General features: G+C 37.2%; 1 protein-coding gene and 2 long non-coding RNA genes across 3 annotated transcripts in view; 1 reads left to right on the forward strand and 2 right to left on the reverse strand.

The window, feature by feature from the left end:
* Positions 1-23,679, forward strand: part of LOC134658889 (uncharacterized) — a 582,766-nt gene that overhangs the window by 240,035 nt on the left and 319,052 nt on the right. The window lies entirely within an intron of this gene.
* The window catches only part of LOC134658875 (uncharacterized), a 397,606-nt gene that overhangs the window by 56,287 nt on the left and 317,640 nt on the right, over positions 1-23,679 (reverse strand). The gene's annotated exons all lie outside the window — the stretch shown is intronic.
* On the reverse strand, positions 3,092-15,366 carry LOC134658756 (piggyBac transposable element-derived protein 2-like). Its single transcript, XM_063514399.1, has 2 exons — positions 15,031-15,366; positions 3,092-5,032 (listed from the first exon to the last, which is right to left on the reverse strand). The coding sequence occupies exons 1-2, from the start codon at positions 15,364-15,366 to the stop codon at positions 3,092-3,094; spliced, it is 2,277 nt and encodes a 758-aa protein (XP_063370469.1).

Here is a 23,679-nt window from a genome sequence, read left to right on the forward strand (position 1 = left end):
TATACATGAACCTTCCTCTTGAATCACTCTATCTATTAAAAAACTGCATCAAAATCCGTTGCGTAGGTTTAAAGATCTAAGCATACATAGGGACAGACAGCGGGAAGCTACTTTGTTTTATAAGTACCTAACTACTATGTAGTGATACCAGTGTACTGTACACCGATTTATACCGTGTAATCCAACTTCGAACAAAAAAAACCGGCCAAGTGCGAGTCAGACTCGCGCACGAAGGGTTCCGTACGATTACGTAAAAAAAATGGCGTTGTTGTATGGGAGCCCCACTTAAATATTCATTTTTTTTGTTTTTAGTATTTGTTGTTATAGCGGCAACAGAAATACATCATCTATCGGTTCATGAGCTGTATCTCTACTGCGATTTCGGGTTTGGTTCCATAGTAAAACTTGTTCATTATAATCCCAAAACCTCCCTGGCAACCAGAATGCAGTAATTTTTTAGGGTTCCGTACCCAAAGGGTAAAAACGGTACCCTATTACTAAGACTCCGCTGTCCGTCCTCCGTCCGTCCGTGCGTCCGTCTGTCACCAGGCTGTATCTCACGAACCGTGATAGCTAGACAGTTGAAATTTTCACAGATGATGTATTTCTGTTGCCGCTATAACAAAAAATACTAAAAACAGAATAAAATAAAGATTTAAGCGGAGCTCCCATACAACAAACGTGATTTTTGACCGGGACCGATTACTTGGATGGGTGACCGTGTTTTTGCTTGTTTTGTTCTATTTTTTGTTGATGGTGCGGAACCCTCCGTGCGCGAGTCCGACTCGCACTTGGCCGGTTTTTTTAGACACCGTGTATATCGTCTGCCAAAATATCTCAAAACATCGCGTTACCTCTGCATACATGGGTTGGAGGCTCGGTCCGTGATTCCTCGTTGCGGAGAAATTGTGTAGTTGACATAGTGTCGGAACAGAGCTACGAATTTGTATGATTCCATATACATATGTATATTTTCTAAATCAAATTTCTATTACACCTTATGTGTATAATTGTATGAATTCTATAGTGATTTAAATTGTATTTTTTTTCCTTATTTTCTCGTAATGCATGTTAATTATAAGATGTAGTAATTATTTTTGAAAAGATGTGTCCCGCCGAGTTTGTTGCCGGTCCCATAATGGGATACCCTCCTCCAATTGAGGGGGGATTTAAATCTTCTCGGGGCAGAGGTGTAGGGTTGGAGCCGGTCTACCTAGCTTTATTTGACGTTCATAAGCGCATTGTAATTATGCCTACTTGAATAAACTATCTTTTATCTTATCTTATCTTACAGAGAAATATGTGGAGTCGTCTTTAACATAAAAAAAGTTTTAAATATTTCAAAATATTGCGTTACCTCTGCAGACATGGGTTGGAGGCTCGGTTCGTGATTACTGGTTGCGGAGAATTTGTGTAGTTGACATAGTGTCGGAATAGAGAAATATACGGAGTCGTCATTAACATAAAAAAGTTTTTAACTGTCTCAAAATATTGCGTTACCTCTGCAGACATGGGTTGGAGGCTCGGTTCGTGATTACTGGTTGCGGAGAATTTGTGTAGTTGACATAGTGTCGGAATAGAGAAATATACGGAGTCGTCATTAACATAAAAAAGTTTTTAACTGTCTCAAAATATCCCATTATGCAGACATAGGTTGCAATCGGCTTGGTTCGTGATTAGGTACTCGTTACAGAGAGTATGTGTAGTGGACATAGATAGATAGATAATCTATTTATTTGTTTGCCATAATACACACAAGATATTCAAAATACAAAAATGACATACAAAAAATAATCCAGAGAAAAATGGAAAATTACAAAGTCAAATAAAATAATAGTCACACACATAAGATAGAGAAAATATCACTTACGATCGTTACTTTTTTTGAATGCTAGAAAACAAAATTTTGCTTTAAGGTTTTTTTTTTTCAATCTAGCCAAAAATAAAAGTCATGAAAAGAATTAGTGGCATTTTTATAAAACTTTGTACCTACATAATTTAAAGTGAATTAGGTAATAAATGTAAATTGACGTCATATACTAAATGAAAAATGACATACCTACCTAGTCTTCAAGTGACCAAAACTATTTTTTTATCAAGCAGTTACTTTATTTTTTACAAAATTAAAGAACAAGTGAATAAATAAAACATTTTTAAAGTCTTGCGACTCCACCCCACTAGAAACGCTCTCTCAAATCCCATCCCGCAGTGCACTCGTTTGCATACGTTTAGTTAATTGTTACTTACGTAGCTTCTGACGCTGAAACAACGAATAGCTTTAACATGCATTTAGACGTGTTTTACGAACGTAATGTCGCTTAAATTTGCTACTTTTTTAGGGTTCCCTCACAGTTCCGTCATGTCCGTCAGTCCGTCCATTCGTCTGTTGGTCCGTATGTCCCAGCTTCATGGCGTGGCTTAAAAACTGAGAGGGTAATGCCAAAACTCGGAAAATTGAAAGAACAGCATTTGTAAGCATCGCAGTAGGGCTATGATGGCCGGCTCTTTATCATTTGTCACCATGGCTGTCACGTTCTAACAAATATGTAAGTGCGAAAGTGACGCATAGCATGACAGGTGATAAAAATACGAGCATGATAGCTGGTCTGAAAAGAAAGAACTTTATAGAGACCATCAGTTGACGCAAGAGGATAGTACGGTTCATATTCTGGTTTCCCTACAGAGTTTACAATTATTCTTAGTCTATTTTTATAAATTTTATGACACCAATAACCGTTCTATAACAACAAAGTAAGTTCTAGCACAATAAAAACCTACTTATTTCTTTTATCATTTTATCTAGAAAATTGAATAACCCTTAATTTGGCAGGGACTTAGATAACATAAAGTTGAATATTGTGCTATATATATTGGATCAGGGGTGATTTGAGAGCTACAAAAAAATAAAAATAAAAATTTTGGTATTGTAGTTTTGGAAAAAAAACGTGTCCGTCACAACGGACACTGCCAAAAATTGGGAAGAACATCGATGAAATCATATGTCCGCTGAGGCGGACATTGCCAAATTCATGTGAAGTAAAACAAAACAATAGTTATAAACATGCATTTATTATAAAATATACTTATACAATTATTTCAGGTGGAAATTTAACTGACAATTTCTGGGCTTCTTTCCGGTTACAAAACAAAGCCTTACGTTACACTTCATGCAGTATACTACCGTTTTTTTATTGCAGTACATGCACCGGCCTTCAGTTTTTGTGCTCATAAAGTGCCCAACGTTATCGTAACGCACTGAATCGACTGGTCGAGCAGTAAGTGGTCTTTTAACGCTGCACTCTTCACTTTTGTTCCTATTGACCGCCCTATTAGACTTTGTCAATGCAGCAAATAACTCATGACGAAACATTTTCAATGGTTTTGCTTGCACTTTTTTTAAGTCGCAGTGTTTCCTGTACAACAACCACCCGTTGTTGATACATATATCAATGAGTTGGGAAAATATACTTAAGTACCATCTTCGGCTTTTAAATGGAATCCTATACAGTGAGATCAACATGTCAGATAAGTCAACGCCACCCATGGTCTTATTATATACTTTTACCATGTTGGGGCAATCGACATCAACCTTGGCTTTGGCAATTTTACAGTACCGTTTTATTTTTTGCACTGGTTCAGAGTCGACATAGGAACTTATAAACGTCACACTTTTATTGTCGTTCCATCGTAAAACTGCCAATTTGTTGGAATTGCAGACTACTTGAGAGAAACTACCACGTGGTTTCTTTTTCAGCAGTTTTTCAGTAACCAGTTTTTCGTCAGCTCCTCTCAATCGGTTACGTCGAATGGTCCCAAGTGAAAAAATGCCATATTTTTCACGTAAGATGTAGACAAGCTCAGGTGATGAAAAGAAGTTGTCAAAACATACAGTAGATGGCCTTCTTTTTATCGATTGACAGAGAGCCAGTACAATTTGTGCACCGAACCCCAATGTCGCTTCATCGTCGGCAAATTTGTGAAACCGAAATGTGTCTTCGCCCCCGTACAGTATGAAATCGTAAATCATTCCACTTGGACCAGCTCGCACGTAGTTTTTAAAGCCCCACTTATTAGGCTTGTCCTTCATATACTGGCGACGTTTCCCAGCTTTAGTCCCTTTATACGGAATCATCTGTTCGTCTATGCTAAAACTTCTTTCTGTTTCCTCGGCCAAGCAGTTTTTCTTTATTTTTTCAACTACGGGTCGCACTTTATAGTATCTATCAGAATTTTCAAAATTTATGTCAGCAAAATGTAAATAACGACGTATTTGTTGGTATCTTTTCAGGCTCATGAGGTCTGCTATTGGAGCATATCTAAATTGCTTTGACCAGTAGTCGAGATAAGACGGCATCACAACTATACCCATCATTATTTTGATTGCCAAGAAGTCGCGAAACTCGTCAACAGACAAATCAATGGACTTTCCCGACTTCTGCACAGAATACATGTTGGTTTCGCTGACAATGTCCAAGAAAATATCTTCTGAAAAGAATTTCATGAAATAGTCTAACACTGTCTCATTCAAACCAATATCTACGTACTCGTCATTTTCATTTGTTGTTTCTATTTCAGCTCTATGTTGGAAAAATGCTCGCCGCCATGTGTAATTTAATGAAAACTTCTTGACTACTTTACGTCTTTTGCTAACGACCTGAGGACGCCTAGAACGGGTTTTTCGTGAAGTGTTTGGTGTTGGCAAAGATGGAATTGATGAGATAGATGGAACATTTGCATAGTTTTCTTCGTCTATGACTTCTTGCATAATGGGTGTTAGAGGAACATCCATTTCTTGTATTGAGTGCAATTCTGGGTGGTGGTTTGGTATTGCTTGCTCATATTCGGAACTAGTTGATATATTGAGACGTTCTAAAGAAGATGCCAAAGAAGGTGCTGGTGATGAAGCATTTGAACTTGTGGCACTACTTTCATGCAATTCGTTTTCATCAGCTGAACGTTCACTTGTCTCAGACTCGGCGTATTCTTTAGGTATTAATGCCAAAATTTTAGCTGCACGGCCCGACACCACACGCTGTTAGTAAGCAAACAAAAAATTGTAAGCAACAAGCAAACACACACGCCACAAACAAAAAAAATGTTAAAAAACTATCCCTTACAACATTGGCATAGTCCGCCATGGCGGACAAATGAAACTTTAGTTAGTATATTGTGAACTTGGCATAGTCCGCCATGGCGGACAAATGAAACTTTAGTTAGTATATTGTGAACTTGGCATAGTCCGGTGCGGCGGACAAGATGTTTAGACAGTGATTAAAAGTAGTTAAAGTAACAAAATGCAACTAAATTATACCCACACACAACAATCATATAATACAGTGTATGATTTGAGCACTAGAAACACAGGTTACGAGAAAAAAACAGAAGAAAAACGCATAAATACCTTATTGAAAACAGTTGACGTCCGACGCGGAGCCATCTTGTGGAGCTACTGTCAAATTAGTGTTGCCAGTCGTCTAGTTATATTTTCTACCAAATATTAAATTAGTTAGGCTAATACTTGCCATATACGAATCGAAATAAAAATCTACCTATGAAGTGGTATAATTTTTATCATCAGTTGTCCGTTCCACCGGACAAAATCAAATTAAGGGATAATTGCATATGTAGCAAGGAAGCATCAATGTTAAAATATATCGCTTCGAGATGCGAAAGAAATCGTTACCTTTGCGGGTTTTCTAAAAAGGTGTTAACATTAATAATGTATTTGAAACTCTTTTACTTTGCCGCCTTTTAAAATGTTGCTTTAAATTTTACAATAATGGTTCCGTTCTCACCAATGTTTAGTTTATTTACTTTCGTTTTGAAGTTTTAATGAATAACGTTATATGAATAAATAATTTCTTAGTCTGAAATCCAACAACTAGTATGCTAAGTGTAAGGCCTGAGTGGACACTCGAAGCGGAGCGTTCGGCGGGGCGTGCAGCGTGGCGTCGGGCTCACAAGTAATTTGAGCAGCGTGTACTAAGGCCGCTCCTATACGCTTGCATTTGTTTAACATGCACGCCGCACGCCCCGCCCCGCTGCACGCCCAACTCGAGCGTCCACTCAGGCCTTACACTAAGAATAGTTATTCACTTATATCGGTTTTGACTTTATTGAAAACATCGTGAGGAAACCGGACTAATCAAAAAAAGGTCTAGTTTATCCCCTGGGTTGGAAAGTCAGATGGCAGCCGCTTTCGTAAAATCTAGTGTTACGCCACCTCTTGGAATTAGTTGCCAAGTGGACCTAGGCTCCAATAAAATGCCGGGACAACGCGAGGAAGATGATGATGATCGGTTTTGACTTCATTTTTTTCGGTGTACAGTGTTATTCATAAAGTATTAAAGAATAGGCCAAAGGTATGGTGTCATATTTTCGAGCGATGGCGCCATACCTTTGGCCTATTCTCGTCTAGACAGCGACACTTTTTAATATTCAACAAATTTAAGACATATCGGCGAAAGAATAAGGATCAAAGTCAAATGGCGTTCTAAATGTTTTAATCATATGTCGAAGGATGGCAGTAAGTTTACTGTGACTACAAAAATTACTATGGCAATAACTCTCTATACACTAATATCTGGGAGACCAAGCTTTGCTCGGAAAACATATAAAACTCAAAAATGCGCGTTTTCCCAGAGATACGACCTAGCAAGATCGATTTATCGATCGTTTCCGAGATCTATATGTATAAATAAATATATATATAAATAAATAAACAAGAATTGCTCGTTTAAAGGTATTAGATAGATAGATACGAAGATTAGATAGACAGATTCTCTTTTTCTTTAAGAAAGAAAACACGCTCTTTGGTTATAGGTACACATAGGAAAATATACAGAAATGTCACACAATAAATACCAACAGAAAACAACAAGTATTTTTCTGTTTATAACTAGGGAACTCTAAGCACAAAATCGACTTTGCTAATGAGCATTGCGAAAAAAAGTAGACTGAAAAGCTCAACTTTTTGTGTCTTGTTTTTACCATTTTCTTAGAAGTTGTTTTATTTATTTATAATCGTGCGCTGACAAAGACACAATAAATATAGATTTGTTTAATCTTTAGTAGGTAAATATTTGTTAAATTAACTTGATATCTTTTATCTATTAAATATATTCTTTATCAGATATTTTATTTACACTAAATGGTACTTATTTATTAAAAACATATTTAATTATATTAACAAAAGGTCGCAAAAAATTGAAGACTCTTATTCATTTTAAATTTCGCTCTCGTTTAAACATAATATCATAACAGCAACAAGTTTTTGTTAAACTAAAGGTGACAGTCCATTTCCAACCGCAGCTGCACTGCTGTTCATTTTACTATGGAAATTGACAGTAACAGCGACGCGTTCAGTACCAGTAGTGCAGCTGAGCTGCGGTCAGAAATGGAATTATGTTACCCTTAAGATTCCAAGCTAAAAACCAACGATTATGCTAAAAACACAACCAACAGCGTTTATTTCTAAAAAAAAACTACACTGGTAAAAGCCTTTTATTCATATTCATATTCATATTCATATTCATATTCGTATATTCATAATAATTCATTTTAAAAGATTAAATCAAAAAAAATTAAATCATATTAAAAGACACATAGCTTTTTTCTAAAAAAGCACGCCATAAAGCTATTGTTCTATCATCGCCTCTCAACTTACGAGCTCTCGAGGACTCTTCGTCGCCTTCGTCCATTTTATCCATTTAAAAACGGCGTATATAATTGAAAAATACATGTCACTTACGCCCTTTTACATTGAGTTGTCACTTACGTTCTTTTACATTGAGTCGTTCATCCATTAGAAAACAGCGTAAATCATTGAGAAATACATGTCACTTACGCCGTTTTACGTTGAGTTGTTCATTTTAGAACAATATCGGTTAAGCGTCAGATGAACCTAACTACCACCATACTATATTACGCTCTCATTTTAAAACGACATTTAGACCCCTATAGTGTAAATCTCATTCGATAGCCTGACATGCGTTCGCGCGCAAGTCTCATTTTGTATGGGATTTTAAACAGCGCGCCAAGCGGGACGTTTTGGAAACTCAAATCTCATACAAAATGACACTTAACCATTGACTTATATCTCAGGACTGGCCCTACGTGCATTAAAAATGGTCCTAATTCAGCGGTGTCACTCACGAATTCGAGCCAGTCGTGCAGTCTAACGCAACTAGTTGCGACCAATCGCACGGCCGCGCGCGCGTGATGCGAACTCATCAACCAATCGCGTTGTAGCAGTGTCACACCGCTGTACTGGCCCCATTCATGCCCCATTCTTACGGGGACCACTGATTAACAGTCCGCCGGACGATATCGGCCTGTCAGTTAGAACAAAAAGTTGACAGTTCCGAACAACTGACAGGCCGATATCAAATCCCATACAAAATGACAATGCAAACGCGTACGTCAAGTCACGCTATCGAATGTAATTTACACTAGACTAGGGGCACTGAATTAACATGAAATTTGACTAGAACAGAAATCATTTCATTGTAAAAAACGCTGTACTTACATGCAAGTAGTAAAAGATACAGGTAAAAAGATGAAAAGCAAACACAGAACAAGTTAGAATGGCGATGCGAGCAGGGTACGTGTCCCCGCCGGTTTTGAGCAAACGCTCGCATGCTACTCGCCCGCGCTGACCGAAAAACGAAGTAAACATGCCTTTTGCGCCACAATAACCTTCAGATTAAGAAGCCAGACATCAAATCTGTCTAAAGGAGGCGTATCCATTCACCACGCACACAAGTTTTTACTACCGTTGCGCGAGTGTTAGTAAATGTGGAGAGGAACGAGCGGCGACACCGGTTCCGATACTAACTGCGCGCGATAGCCATTCTAACCTCTTTAATATGTTCTGTGAAAGCAAAAAATACATTAAAACATAACATAACAAAACAACACATTAACTACACAACTACATAAATGCACAATATATAATCGTACCTCCGAGTACTATACAAATAAGGAAGGTCCCTCAAATTCCCCATTGTGACCCCATGGAAGCTAAGAAAGGGCAGGGGTGGTAAACCCTGGCTTACATTATATTAAAACTGGAAAGTTAACGTGTTAATCTCGTTAGTAAAGGGACAGCTCTGGGTTTAGTCTGTTGTGAACTTATTCCAATTGGTGAGGTTATTTTTTTAAACCTCACAATTGAGATATACTTCACTTTAACATACAACCCCATACATACATACAATTTGTATTTGTATTAAAATAGTTTTATTGGAGGTCTATAATATTTTTAACCTTTTAACCGCCGTAGACTGATATATAAGACATACAAAATCGGGCTCATTTGGCCGCTGTCTGATAAATAAGACAAAACTTCGTGTGACTTCGTACCCCCCGGCGACACGAGCACGCTCGATGACGTATTCTATGGCGGTTAAAAGGTTAATATATGTGTATCAAAATAAGGTCCTACGTTTTGAAGCCGTTGCGTTGTATATTAATATCTATAAGTATCTCAACGAGAGATTAACGTTTTAATATAATATTTGTACTTATTATTTAATCCTGCGTCAGATTATGGGGCCTTACATCTTAGAATTTCCTAAGTGTTTTTTTTTGACAAAATATCAAAAAAATATAATAATGATAATCGTAATACCTACTTCAATTGACTTAATGTTTCAATATTTTTTTTTTCAATAACCGTTTTTATTAGTGAAATACTTTAAAAATATTACAATAACATATTATTAAAGTATAATATGTTATTGTAATATTACACAAATACTAAATATTTAATTTCACAAACTCTTTTGACAAAATAATATTACCAAAACGGAAGCAACCCTAAACCTAAGAAAGCCGAGTAATGCAGTATTAAGCTTGCAAACTAACACGTTTAGGAGATACGCAGCAGTAGACAAACAACTTACTGAGCCGATTATGCTGACAAAACATGTCTTAAATGATATAAGTGTCTTAGTTTGTTGGGTATTTTAGGATGTTTGTATGTTTATGTATGTCAGTTTGAGTTCAGATTTTATTTGATAAATGTTTTATCTTCTACCATATTTTAATATAAGGTGCAGGGGGACAATATAGACTACGGGGTAATTTAAATTAATATAATTATCTTCCATGTTTTACATTATTAACTAGAGTGCCATATATGTCCAGAGTCCAGTGTATGAATCTAGTTAATAATGTAAAACATGGAAGATATTTCGATTAGTTTAAATTATCCCGCAGTCTAAATTGCCCCCCTGCAACTTAATATAAAATAAAAGAAATAAATCGAAAAATCTGCCGACCTTATTGTACATTTCAAACTACCTTCCAGTTCACTAAACCTAAAATTTAAACGGGCCGGTTATCAGTGAATTTTTGCTCATTGCGATGCGGCAGGTAAAGTCAGAAGTTCGGAATCGGACCATGGGTATTTCAAGCACGTAGGGAACCACTTTATGCTGGAGGTAACCAGGCTTTAATGATTGTGTTCCAGATTTTAGAATATAGCTCGTAATATTATAAATAAACTGAAATAGTGAAAGTAGAAACTAGAAATGAATGTGATCACTTAAAAATTAAATGAGTCGGGACTCGTGGGCGTATCATACTATCAGGAGTACATCAGGACCTTCAATCGTGGATGACGAGGACTTCAATGAAATACCTTATTCAACTCACAGTCTTTACTGGACAAGACTGATTACAAATCATAGCACACGTTACACTTCTTATCCAAAGCAAACCAAAGTTGTAGCTTATAGTAGTGTCGATTTGGTTATCTTGACTAATTTATTTTATTTTGGTTATATTTTTTTAAATGTAAGTATTTGACTAAGAAAGATGGCTGGATGTCTTGACAGCAGACATGGATGAAGAACAATCTCGCATTTTTGAGTTTTTATATGTTTTCTCAGCAAAGCTCGGTCTCTCAGATATTGTAATATAAATAATTGACTATTGATACTCGTACTTGCCTCCAGCAAATGCGCCACATATTTGCTTCAGATTGCGCGCCTAATTAGCACAACTCATGCAAGGCTCACATAAAGCGTGCAATCTAAAACAAACAAGCATTCACCTTATTATTAAGACTGTGCCTTGATTTGTTTAAACCACACTACCACGCCCACAAATAATAGGTTATTAGCTTATGCTGCCGTGCAAGAAATAAATGTAATGCTCTTTATGATTAGACTCTGAATAAATCACTAAAAATAAGAAAATTTGACTTCGATAAATTCTGTTTTTTTTTTAATATATCAAAATATTATCATGTTTTTAACTTGGACTATTATTTTACTTTTATTATATAGGGTAAAAAGCACCTAACTTTGTTTTTATCTATAGAAAATTTTAAATCATTTGTATTATGGCTTCCACAAAATACTAATAAAATATATACGTCAAACAATCGGAAAATTATTTTTGTCTTTATTCGTACAGTTGAATAGTTAGGTCGCTTAAAACATACAAGCGCTTATAAAAGCTGTAGGTATTTTTCAATGTGCTGGACGTAAATTTAAAAATTGCCATTTAGTGCTTAAAATCGTCCTCTGATTCGCCATATCACAAGCTCCGCTAAGGCAAGTTGAACCGAACCAGAGGGGCTACCGCAAAAACCGAATTTCCCAAATTGCAGGCATTTTTCTCCGTCACTCTAATTACGCCTTCATTGGAGTAAAAGAGAAAGATCCTCGCAACTTGCGAAATTTGGTTTTCGCGGTAGCCCCACAGCGAAAGTTTTCGTCCAGCTGTGGTTAATGTTTTTGGGTTTAATTGTCGGTTCGAATGTAAGTTTGTTTGTATTTGTCATGTTTGATTGGAGTTTGATGAGGGAATGCTGTAATTAAAGTTACAGTTGTTTATTCGTTTAGCTAACAAAGTGTGGGAGCAATTACAAGGACGGAACGTGTTTTATAATTTCTGACTTTTCACAGACATATTTTGTTGAATCATTTTATTTTGTTTTATGCATTGCTGTTGTCTAACTAAATCGCAGAAATAAACAGCTAAATATATATTAATTGATAGTATTTGTCGAAGACGTTAGTGGGTTTCTTCATCTCTCTCTATAATTTATTAATACCTATCTAACTAAGAACTAAATCCTAACTAAATAAAAAGACAAATTACTTAATAAGAATAATAAGCTAAACACGTATTTTAGACGCCTAGAGGCCTATAAAAAGAGGCCCTTACTATTTTGAATATTTATCACAACCAAAATTTTATTTGTCTTGGCAAGTTTGACGTATGTAGTTATCCTATTTTTTAAAACCCAGGATGATTTTTTTATGATTTAGAATACTTAAGATTAGATTAAAGAATATGGCTCCTACCAGTTATTTGTGGGTAACCGTTTTTATTTAAACATGAAAAATATTCCGCGTTTTCCTAAAGAAAAAAGACGTCAATATATTCTTAAGCACACTGTACTTATGTGTGAAGAACACATAATTTGTTACCGCTTTTATAACTCAGAATATATTTTCCGGAAATTTGTGTTTTACATTATAATTTTCTCCTTCCTTGAAGAACAAAGCTTTTTCATTTTGACTTTGATGTGATGAATTGTGAGAATATATCAAAGAGTATACTTAAGGTATAATTTTTTCGTTCTCTTTTGCATTAACATAATTTATGTGTTAAATATTTCTGTGAAGGAAAATATTGAGAAGAACTTCAAACAAATTAAAAAGTTGGATATGAAACCCGCATTGGTCTTGCGCATGAGTGGCCTGTGATGTATATAGGCTAAAATTGTTGTTGAATTAAATTGTTGTTGAAAATGCGGCATTGGAATGTAATAAGAACAACAACATATTTACAGAAGTTTGGAATGGCATGGAGACAGTTGAAAAAGATTTCAAACGAAAGGAAATTTCATTCCTGAATTCAGCCCTGGAGACCAAAACATAAAAGTTTGTATGAGAAGATTATAAATTTCTTACGGATGAAATCACAGAAAAAAAACAAGCAATTCAAAAAGTGGATATTATTACGGAAATGCTTAAAATATGTCACCTGTCATCACTATCTATTGCAAAGTAAATGTCCTCTTGTATTTATTACAAAGATAAAATATTTCAAAAAATATTGGTTACATCTCGCATAAACCGGTCCAAGTGAATTTTTCCGTCGATTGGCAAATTAGAGCGGGTGGGCGATATCGTAACCGATTCCGCTTCATCCCGGCTGCGTCTGGCTAGTTCTTCCATCTCTTTCTGCCCAAGTCATAAGAGACGTGCGATTAATATCACTACAGCTAACAGGGATGATGTTAAATGTTTTTTCTACTCCAGCACTTAAATGTGTCAATTAAATGACTGACAGTGATATCTAAAGCAATGTCATTTGAATGATTTGTCTATAGGCTCATAAGATGACTGCTAGCAGTCATCTTATGAGTATAATACAACTGCTTTATTTTTTTTAAAGATACAAGTTCCGATCATCTTGATTGAAAGAGGTATGTTTTCATTTACAATAATAACTCTTTTTTTTTTAAATAATAACTCAATTTTTTTTAAATAATAACTCTTTTTTTTAAATAATAACTCTTTTTTTTTGCTGCAGCTGTCATAGAAAAAGTAATGTATGCAACAGCTCATAATTGGTTCTTAAAATTGTCGGGTCTTTTTTTACAAAACTCGACTACGTCTCGTTTTGTAACTTCGACCCTTGAATTTTAAGAACCATTATTATATCACTGTTGCATAAACTACTATTATTTTACGAAAATCTATATAGATAGAAAATGAGGAATTTAATATAAGAACAAAAAAAAATACAAGACCTTTCAAAATTTAGACTTTTTTAACTTCTAACACAATATTTTATCGTCAAAATCGCAATTTTTTTCTTGTTTTCAAGACGGTTTCAATGTGATAGTGTCGTCATAATGACGTATCGTTTAAGCGCGGCAGAACGCGTAGGCGCCATGAATTTCACGGCGCTTACGACGTTTTGTTCGCGTGGTACAGGTTGTGATTGCGATAATTTCATTGTTTGGTATGGCTCCTCTATAGTAATCATAACTCAATGTTAACTCACATAGACGGGTCTATCGCGAAATTTATTTTATTACCTTTATTTACCGACGTTTGGACACAGGTTTGAAAATGTGATGTCTACTCCAAACTTTTTCATACACTTTTCGTCGGGTAGTTGCACAAATCTCTGTTTTGACATTTTGCTGGGACATCAGTTAGCCGCGACCACGACCAGTGAAACCTGTGTCGAAACGTCGGTAAATAAAGGTAATAAAATAAATTTCGCGATAGACCCATCTATGAATGTGAGTTAATAATTAATTATGTGTTCAAAACGCGATAGTTTTAAATATTATCTTCTTCTTTCTCTTTGCCTTATTCCCATTATTTGGGGTCGGCTCTCCTCGTTCTCATGCGCCAGGACCGTCTGTCCTGAGTTTTCTTTGGGGTAAGTTGGGCTCGTTCCAAGTCGCGGGTCACTGTAGACCACCACGTGGCTTTAGGTCTTCCTCGCTTCCCTGTTCGGCAATGCCAGGGCTTGCCGGACTACGTGGTCTTCGGGGCGTCTCATCACGTGGCCATACCAGCGAAGCCTACTTTCCGTGACTTTGTTTGTGATGGGTGCAACTTTGTAACTACCTCTGATGTATTCATTTTTCACTTTATCGAGTCTTGTTACTCCTGCCGCCTACCTCAACATCTTCATCTCTGCCACGTGTAATTTTTGTTCGTGCGCCTTTTTGATCGCCCAGCATTCAGCACCGTTAGGGTTTGCAATCCGGATCCGAAATGTATGCAATTATCCGGATCTGGATCCGGATCCGCGGATCTTCCCATACATTTCGGATCCGTCGTGCAAACCCTAAGCACCGTACATCATTGCCGGTCTCACGGCTGTCTTGTAAACTTGTATCGCATTGATTGGCATTCTTGTATCGCAAAGAACACCAGTGAGGGCTCTCCATCTTTGCCAGCCGGCGTTGACTCTGTGAGTGACGTCGGATTCAATGGCACCATCGGCAGTCAGCATCGTTCCGAGATATTTGAATTGGGATACCTTTGGAAGTTGATCTCCTTGAATATAGATGCTGTTGGAGATGGTGGTATCACTACTAAAATTGCATTCTAAATGCTCGGTCTTACTTCTGCTGATGCGAAGTCCATTTCTTTCCAGGGCCTGCCTCCATTGTTCTAGGGTCGTTTGCAGTTGTTGTGCACTTTTGTCAATGAGTACGATGTCATCCGCGTATAAAATACACCATGGCAAGGGAGTTTGGATATCTTTGGTGAGATAGTCCATTACTAAGTTAAACAGTAATGGGCTTAACGCTGAACCTTGATGTACGCCAACATTTACTTCAAACGTCTTGCTCATTCCGGCCAGACTTCTCATGTTCGCGCTACACCTATGGTACCTGTCCTGGACTAAAGCAACATATGTTTCTTGTATACCTTGCGCTCTCATCGCTTGCCATACCAGATTTCGTGGTACCCGGTCAAACGCCTTCTCAAGGTCTATGAAGACGAGGTGCAAGTCTTCCCGGCTGGCCCGATGCTTTTCTATGACGATTCGTACTGCTTGTATAGCGTCGATAGTGGATTTGGATGGTGTGAAACCGTACTGGTTTCCAGAGATAACAACGTGATTTAAGAAACGGTTATGTAATATCTTTTCCCATATTTTGAGAGTGTGAGAAGTGAGTTTTATACCCCTATAATTCCCACAGACGCTGACGTCACCCTTGTTCTTAAAAAATGGAACGATAGAACTTTGTCGCCATTGATCTGGGATCTTATTTGAGCTCAGGACCGCGTTAAATAGTTTGGTGAGCCATTCAAGCCCTATGGGTCCTGTTTGTTTCCATATGTCAGATGGTATTTCGTCTGGCCCAGCAGCTCTGTGGTTCTTCATTTTCGAGACAGCAAGTTTAACTTCTGAAATACATTTTTATAATATTGGTCCCGCAGAAGGTTTTATTAAGGGCAGTGGTTGGCTTGGGAATTCTTCGTTAAGTAGCCTTTCATAGTATTGACGCTATCTCTGGCTTATGTCTTTATTATTTGTTAGAAGCAGACTGCTTTCATCACGGATGTATTTGTTGACTTTGATATCCAATGTGGACTTATGACGCTGCTTTGCGATTTTGAAGATTTCTGAGTCATTCTTAGCATCTTCCAGTCTGCTATAAAAACATTCCTGAGATTGGGCTCTAGTTTGGGCTACCTTCCGCTTCGCTTCTTGTTTGGCCTTTTTGTACTCGATGCGGTCCTCCTCTAGTTGAGTGGTCTGCCATAATTTGAATAGGGTTCTTTTGGCAGCTATAGATAGTTTTAAATATTATAATAATTCAAAGATCCGAAATCTTGTATCTTGTGCCGATGCTAGTTTCTTATGAAGCCAATGAGTCGGTCTCCCCGTGTCTCGAGTAGATTATAAACTAGTCTATTAAATCTGTTCTGTTCACGGGACATTTAATTTTGTGCTTCTTATTTCTGCTACAGGTTTTCTTAAGTAGGCTCTAGATATGGCATATACCGTAATATAACTAGCAAAAACGTTTCCAACGTCACGGCATCACACACACACACACACACACACACACACTGTAGTTTTATTATTTACATTCACCTACGTATACAAAAGACATAAAAGAGCTGGCATACTCAAGACTCGAACCCTTAAGACTCTCGAGGCTTATCGCCTCAAAGGGGGCAAAGAAAACAAATAAATACAATTCTCAAATATAGTCGAGTCTTCAAGACTTACGAGTCTTGAGGGCTCGAGTCTTTAAGCCTAAAAATAAGCGTTATTCACAACACTGGCCGAAAGCCGTAGGCCTGACGTGAGCTTATCGACCCACTAGGGGTTTTGTACTAATCGTCACAAGTCAATTTTGTTAAGCGCGTTAACCTATTGATAGTTACAATATCTTTGCGTATACGGGAGGTTTTGTCTCTAATAAGACACCTCAAAAGTTAATAAATACTTGTTATCTAGCCTATTTCCATACACGTTTAGAATTATACCTAACCTCCTTAGCCTGTGCTCTTAGCCACGTAGATGCATATGCTAAGCATATTATAATCACTCAGAATTGCCCGCCTTACGCTCCGAGAGCGTAAAATGTAAATTAATAATTCCTCTGTAGCATCCATGTTTCAGGGTTGTCACTAACTATTTTATTTAAATATTCGAGATTTTCTGTCAACTGACATAAGAAAGATCGGGGTTGTTAATTTTAGTTGATTATGTATTGTAGTATATGCAATGCGTTTTTGTATGTCAATTTAATAGGCACGTTTGTATGAACGAACTTAGTTTTACGTTGTAAGTTTCTTTTTAGGGTTCCGTACCTCAACAGGAAAAAACGGAACCCTAATAGGATCACTCGTCTGTCTGTCTGTCCGTCTGTCACAGCCTATTTTTTCCGAAACTACTGGACCAATTAAGTTGAAATTTGGCACACATATGTAAGTTTGTGATCCAAAGATGGACGTATAACGTAAATAAATGAATTTTAAATATGGAGGCCATTTTTGGGGTGTAAATGAGAAGATCAAAAAATAAAGTTTTTCAAACTATATCGTGTTATATATCAAATGAAAGAGCTCATTGTAAGAATCTTAAATATATTTTTTTTATAATTTTAGGATAAATAGTTTAGAAGTTATTCAAGACAATAGGCAAAAAATTACCATTCCTATATATATTAGGAATAAATAGGATTAATCTCAATTTTCCAAGTTATTTTTTAACCTTCTTCGTTGTGTTACTAATCTTTCTTTGTAGTAGATAGATATCCTGCTAACTTGCTATATTGTACATAGATTAAAATATATGGCAAAAAAAAAAACACTCCCCCTGTTGTCACAGTCACCCTAGTAACCATCTAAAATAAGAGCAGAGCCTTTGTAGAACGGTTCAGAGTCTAATTAAACTGCAGAGAATCAACAAGTAACCGAAAAGTTAGACACAACGTTAATAACAACGAAATAAAAATACTTTACTGAGCTGAGGAAAAATTAAAATTCCACTCTCCGTACGAAATTTGGGTAAAATATACGGGGAAAGCTGTTTGACCTGAGAACGTAGAATTAGGCCGCTCGCCCACTGCGACTTTTTGTAGCGATGCAGTAGCGATGCTGTCGCGCGTTCGCATAGGTACCGTCGCGATGCGGTCGCTGTGTGCCCTCTCCCACATAACACGATTCAGTCGCGATGCAAACACGATACCAGCGCGATGCTAACGCGATACCGCGCTTCGCTCGCGATGCAAACGCGATTCAGCAAAGCTATGTATGTCGTCCGACACGGTCGCGCGTTTGCATCGATACAGTCGCGATGCTGTAGCGCGTTAAGGGGCCCACCACTGATCACCAGTCCGCCGGACGATATCGGTCTGTCAGTTGTTCGGAGCTGTCATTTTTTTGTTCTAACTGACAGGCTGATATCGTCTGGCGGACTGTTAATCAGTGAGCCCCTTTAGTAGCGTGTTGGCATCGCTTCTTCGCGCGTTGCAAGCGTTAGTCGCATTTTGCAATGCGCTACAGAAGCGATCGATGCCACGTTTACGAAACGCGCGACAGCATCGCTACAAAAAGTCGTCGTGGGCGAGCGGCCTTATGTACAAAGACTCCGCTTCACAAAGCTTTTCCCGTCACATTTTCAATATTTTATAGTTCATCTTCCTCGCGTTCCTCTAAGCGCTGGTGGCCTAGCGGTAAGAGCGTGCGACTTGCAATCCGGAGGTCGCTGGGAACCCCGGCTCGTACCAATGAATTTTTCGGAACTTATGTACGAAATATCATTTGATATTTACCAGTCGCTTTTCGGCGAAGGAAAACATCGTGAGGAAACTGGACTAATCTTAATAAGGCCTAGTTTCCCCTCTGGGTTGGAAGGTCAGATGGCAGTCGCTTTCGTAAAAAGTAGTGGCCTTAGTAAATTGGTACTTTCACTCAATTCATAGAAGATGACATACCTACAAATAGATATTCATTTTAGAATAATCGGTTGGAGAATGTTTCTGACAAGCCGTGATAAGGGTTCAATTATAATATTATACATTAATTTAAACAATGTTATTAAATATTGCATCCAAATAAAACCGTAACTTAAGGAATAAAGTAAAAAAAAATACAAACACATTTACCCCATTGACATCCCATCAAAGCCTTTAAACAGCATCAAATCCTGGCTTTTAAAAACGCAGTTCAATCTTCAAAGGAAAATCGTCCTTAGCATACCTACGCTTTAAAGTTTAAAGTATATTATCCCGTAAAGGGTTAGGAACGGATTAATTCTGGGGGGGTAACGCGCCCAATTTCCGGGCTGTCATGCCGCCCTTCATTAACCGAGCAATTTATTGTTCAGGTAACGTTAAAGGGTGAAATAGTAGAAATATTGTAGTAGGAAAGTACCCGGCCTAGCCAAGGTGACAATCGCTAGCGAAACGTTTTGTGTCTCTCTATCACTCTTCCATAGGTATTAGTGCGACAGTGACAGTTGCGTTTCGATCGCTATAGTATCGCTACGGAGCGTAAGCGATAGGCACGTTGGCTACACGGCCAGTACGGCTACCATCAGTTTGGTACTGACATAAACGCTATCGAGAACGTAACTTACTTTCTATGCATCTCTCATACTACTATGCACTAATATGCGTAGTGCGAGCGACATGTTATAGCAAGTGAATTACGTAGACGTTAGAGTATAGTTTTGACACTGTCAGTGACTCATGGTACGGGTACTTAACCCTTAGTGTAAACTTCATTCGATAGCGTGGCGAGCGTTCGCGTTTCCCGTTAAGTTCAATGTGGCAAATTCCGTCATAGGGGCTACTCTGTCCACGGGCGTATATTTCTTGAATGAACGTTTATTCACAAGAACATATGGTACAGTACAGTGGATGTTATAAATTTACAATGTTGGCCCTTAATATGTTCTGCCATAAGGCATATGAAAATTGTTTTTCCATGATATGACAAGCCATGTATGTGAACATTAATTGCGTGCATGCAATATCTTAAGTACTAAGCATATTATGCTAATGTAACCCTTAAGGGGACGGTATATGAGGTTTTCAATTTAGAGCTCACTTTGTGCAATCAATTTGTTCAAGAAATGTTTAATAACTGCATTAAATTATACGTAAATTTATTCGCGAAGAAGCCGTGTACCGGCTCTTCACGCCATAATATTTTTTATTTGCTGTAATTCTCTACAAATCGACACTAAAAGTATCCAAAAATCAAAATATGGAGTTCCGTTTGAGCAACACGCATTACAGTTTTGTCTTTGACAGTAATTGAGTTGTTGTGTGATTTTGAAAGCTAGATAACTAAACTAGCAAATTATTATCTACTTATATTTTTACTCACAAATACAACACAGAAATTCAATCCCTAATATAAACTTTCGTACAATTTCCATACATTGACGACATCACTCAAAATTCTTCTTCGAATCAGATGGCCGTTGGCCTTGCATGGAAGCAGACGTGTACGTCGTCGTAGCTCGTTTTTGACATTATTATAGACATTTCTGGACATTTCATCATATACGCATACGAAAATGTATACCAGTAGATAAATTGTATTTAAAAAAATAGGGTAAATAAATATAATTAAAATTTGATTTGTTGTTAATTACAGGTCGTAACGATCGAAAACAGCAGTAAACTATCCTGAAACAATACGATTAAAATCGAATTTAAGTAACGTGTTCCTTCAAAACCCGCTTAAAATGAAAAAAGTTTAAAGACTCGTTTTACTGATTGGGATTGATTTTCATTACGCTGGTATCAATTTTGCGTCATTAAAAAAAATGTATATGACTTCTGTACGTCAATGACTTTTGATGTCAATTGTAATCTTGTATTTACGTTAGAGAATTATATACTTATTCATTTAAATATTACTTACCTATTAATACGAAGCGTAATTCGTTTAATACCTAAAGGCTTACAGTGTCTACACCTACTTTGTTGCCGTTCGTTCCGTCTATATGTATGCGATTACGTGCTGTTCTGATAATCTTCAAGAATCAAGAACAACGGCAAGACCAGCATTTAGTACTACCTAGTTTTTGCGGATTTGGAGACCGAGATGAAGCTTACAGGCCAATACCGCAGCGGCCTGGTTATTGTTATGTGTACCTATATATCGAGTATTATATAAATTTACTATAAAAAAACAATGTTTTATTTCAATGACATTATGTGCGTAGGTATGTAGGTATGTTTCGGTGATTATACGAATTTTGTCCACACAATAATTATTGTGCAAAGCAGAGACATGCTTTCTTTACGGTATAAGCGGTATGGTACCGTTATTATTTATCAATACCGGTTCGTTTTGAAGTTAAAACTATACCGGTTGAAATATAAAGTACGGTACCGGTATAAAATTACAGCAGGGACAACCATTTTTATAGGTGTACAGTCAGCTGCAGAGAAAAGGTACTACCCCTGTAAAGATGATTGTATGCAGGGGTGGTATATACCTTTCCTCTGCAGCTGGCTGTACCATAACATATCTCAGAATTGTATTACGTATACAAAAAATAGTTCAACGCCAAAAGATTAATGGAATACCTCTGTCCTATAGGTGAGTTGGTCTTAAACAAAACATATGCAATAAAAATGTGTAACTGTGGAACCCATAGTGAGTCCTACTCGTAGGTACATGATCGGTTTTTATATTATGTACCTATAAGATATTTTCTACTTTATACTTTATAAGTGTACCGACATAATATTTACTTATAAGCAGTTGTCACGTAAAATATTTGCAAAATTTTTTGGAAGTATGTGTCACATCATCACCAGGCACTAGTTTTTATGAAAGCGACTGCCATCTGATCTTCCAACCCACAGAGGGTAAACTAGGCTCTTATTAGGATTAGTCCGGTTTTCTCACGATGTTTTCGTTCACCGAAAAGCGACTGATAAATATCAAATGATATTTCGTACATAAGTTCCGAAAAACTCATTCGCGATCTCCGAATTGCAATTCGCACGCTCTTACCGCTAGGCTACCAGTGGTTCCTAGGCCTCCAGCGATTTTTTTGAAGTATGTATAGCACAAAAAATTATTTAAAAATGTAACATTTAAGGTAGGTACATTGTAATTAAAATAAGGTACAAACATTATTGGAGGAGACTTGGAGGAAGTGTCATAGGGATCTACATTCGATGCGTGAAAAACAAGTTCTTTTGTCTAATTATAATCGATCGGCAATCACGCGAGCGCATAAATCGAAAAATCTTTTTTTTTCACTCCCTAAAACTCCCTTAACCTAATAACAGTAAAACAAAAAATAAAAGATACAGGGTTACCAACCAGCCAAAGAATTATAAGTAGATATATGCACTTATCCCAACGCACCTAACGTTCTACTCTGCACGGAGTTCATTGCCGCTCCTACCGCCGTAAGTAACTATCAACACCTACATTATATTTTTTATTTTCATTTTATTAATTTAATAGCGAAACAAAAGGCATACCACATAAAAGTAAATCGGTAAAGATATTAGGGATACATTAGCCAACACTGTTTCCATATATTTTTAGTGTTGAGTCGCTCACTCGTGAGGCACCTCATTTGTACCACTCATTTTGTTAATTTGTTGCAGTACTTCGTACCGCAAAAATGTCTTACTTCACTCCTCTATTCATTTTAATCATTTACTCGCATCACAAACATCTCTTGCCACACAAATCATTAGCACACTTCAAATTTCAAAAAACTCTTATCCGTTCAAATTCACTCGCGAGTCTCGCTACCCTCAAAACTCATACACTCCTCACAACTCGCAACAGAGTCCCTCCCTGGATCGCGCGAGGCGCTAGGTGCTCGCCTGCTCGCTGACACTCAAAACTCAAATGTCTCAAATGAAGAAACGAGTAGGTAATGATCCACACTGTCAACTGCCGAACTACAAACCTTATTGCAACGACAAAAGGTCCACCGAGAAATGCGTTGAGTTTGTACCACTCACCGCCTCTCTGTGACATGAACCCCTCAAAAATCCTTTCAAAATGAAACAATGAATTAGAAATACCCAAAGAGGGAGTGAGACCGACACGCGACGTACTTCAATATCGCTTCGCGTCACCACCGAAAATACGTTAACAATTAAACAGTCTTGAAAGACAACAAGCGTAAGGGCTGCAAGCTTTCATACATCTTAAAAAAATTGTCACTGTTGGAATTAATGGAATAGTTGACGCTGAAAATATGCTAATACCTCACCTCATTTGAAGTAAGACATTGTAACACCTCATTTTAGAAAATGAGGTACTCATACAAACTCATTTTAAATTGATGTCCTACCCATCGCTATATATTTTCAAATTTTATTTTGTCCGCCTTATTGAAATTTTGTACCCTGCCGGAACTTTATTTATTTAAATTCTCATTGAATTGATTTTGCGCCTTATGAAAAGTCGTATAGAGTAGTAAATAAAATTTTACATCTGACTTAATGACATCTGGTTTTATTCGGTTTAACTTTAGAAAACGCGTATCTCGACAAAGCCATAATGTAGAAAATTGTCAACAACCAAATGAATTATTAGAATTTAAATACGTCACGTGTGACATGAACAGACAAGGAAAGCAAGATTAAATGTATTGTTTCTCTTTCTTCTTTCAATGGAACGCTTTTCCTAAAAGGAGGCCACTAAACTCAAAACGCTATCT

Source organism: Cydia amplana, chromosome 23 (assembly GCF_948474715.1).
Source record: "Cydia amplana chromosome 23, ilCydAmpl1.1, whole genome shotgun sequence".
Taxonomy (NCBI): domain Eukaryota; kingdom Metazoa; phylum Arthropoda; class Insecta; order Lepidoptera; family Tortricidae; genus Cydia; species Cydia amplana.

Bases quoted from the DNA above. Each gene is read 5' to 3' on its own strand.
- LOC134658756 (XM_063514399.1), bottom strand. From the start codon at position 15,366: ATGAGAAGTCTGGCCGGAATGAGCAAGACGTTTGAAGTAAATGTTGGC. The intron at 5,033-15,030 runs GTATCCCAATTC...GCTTACTAACAG, and splicing joins AAGGAGATCAACTTCCAAAG to CGTGTGGTGTCGGGCCGTGC.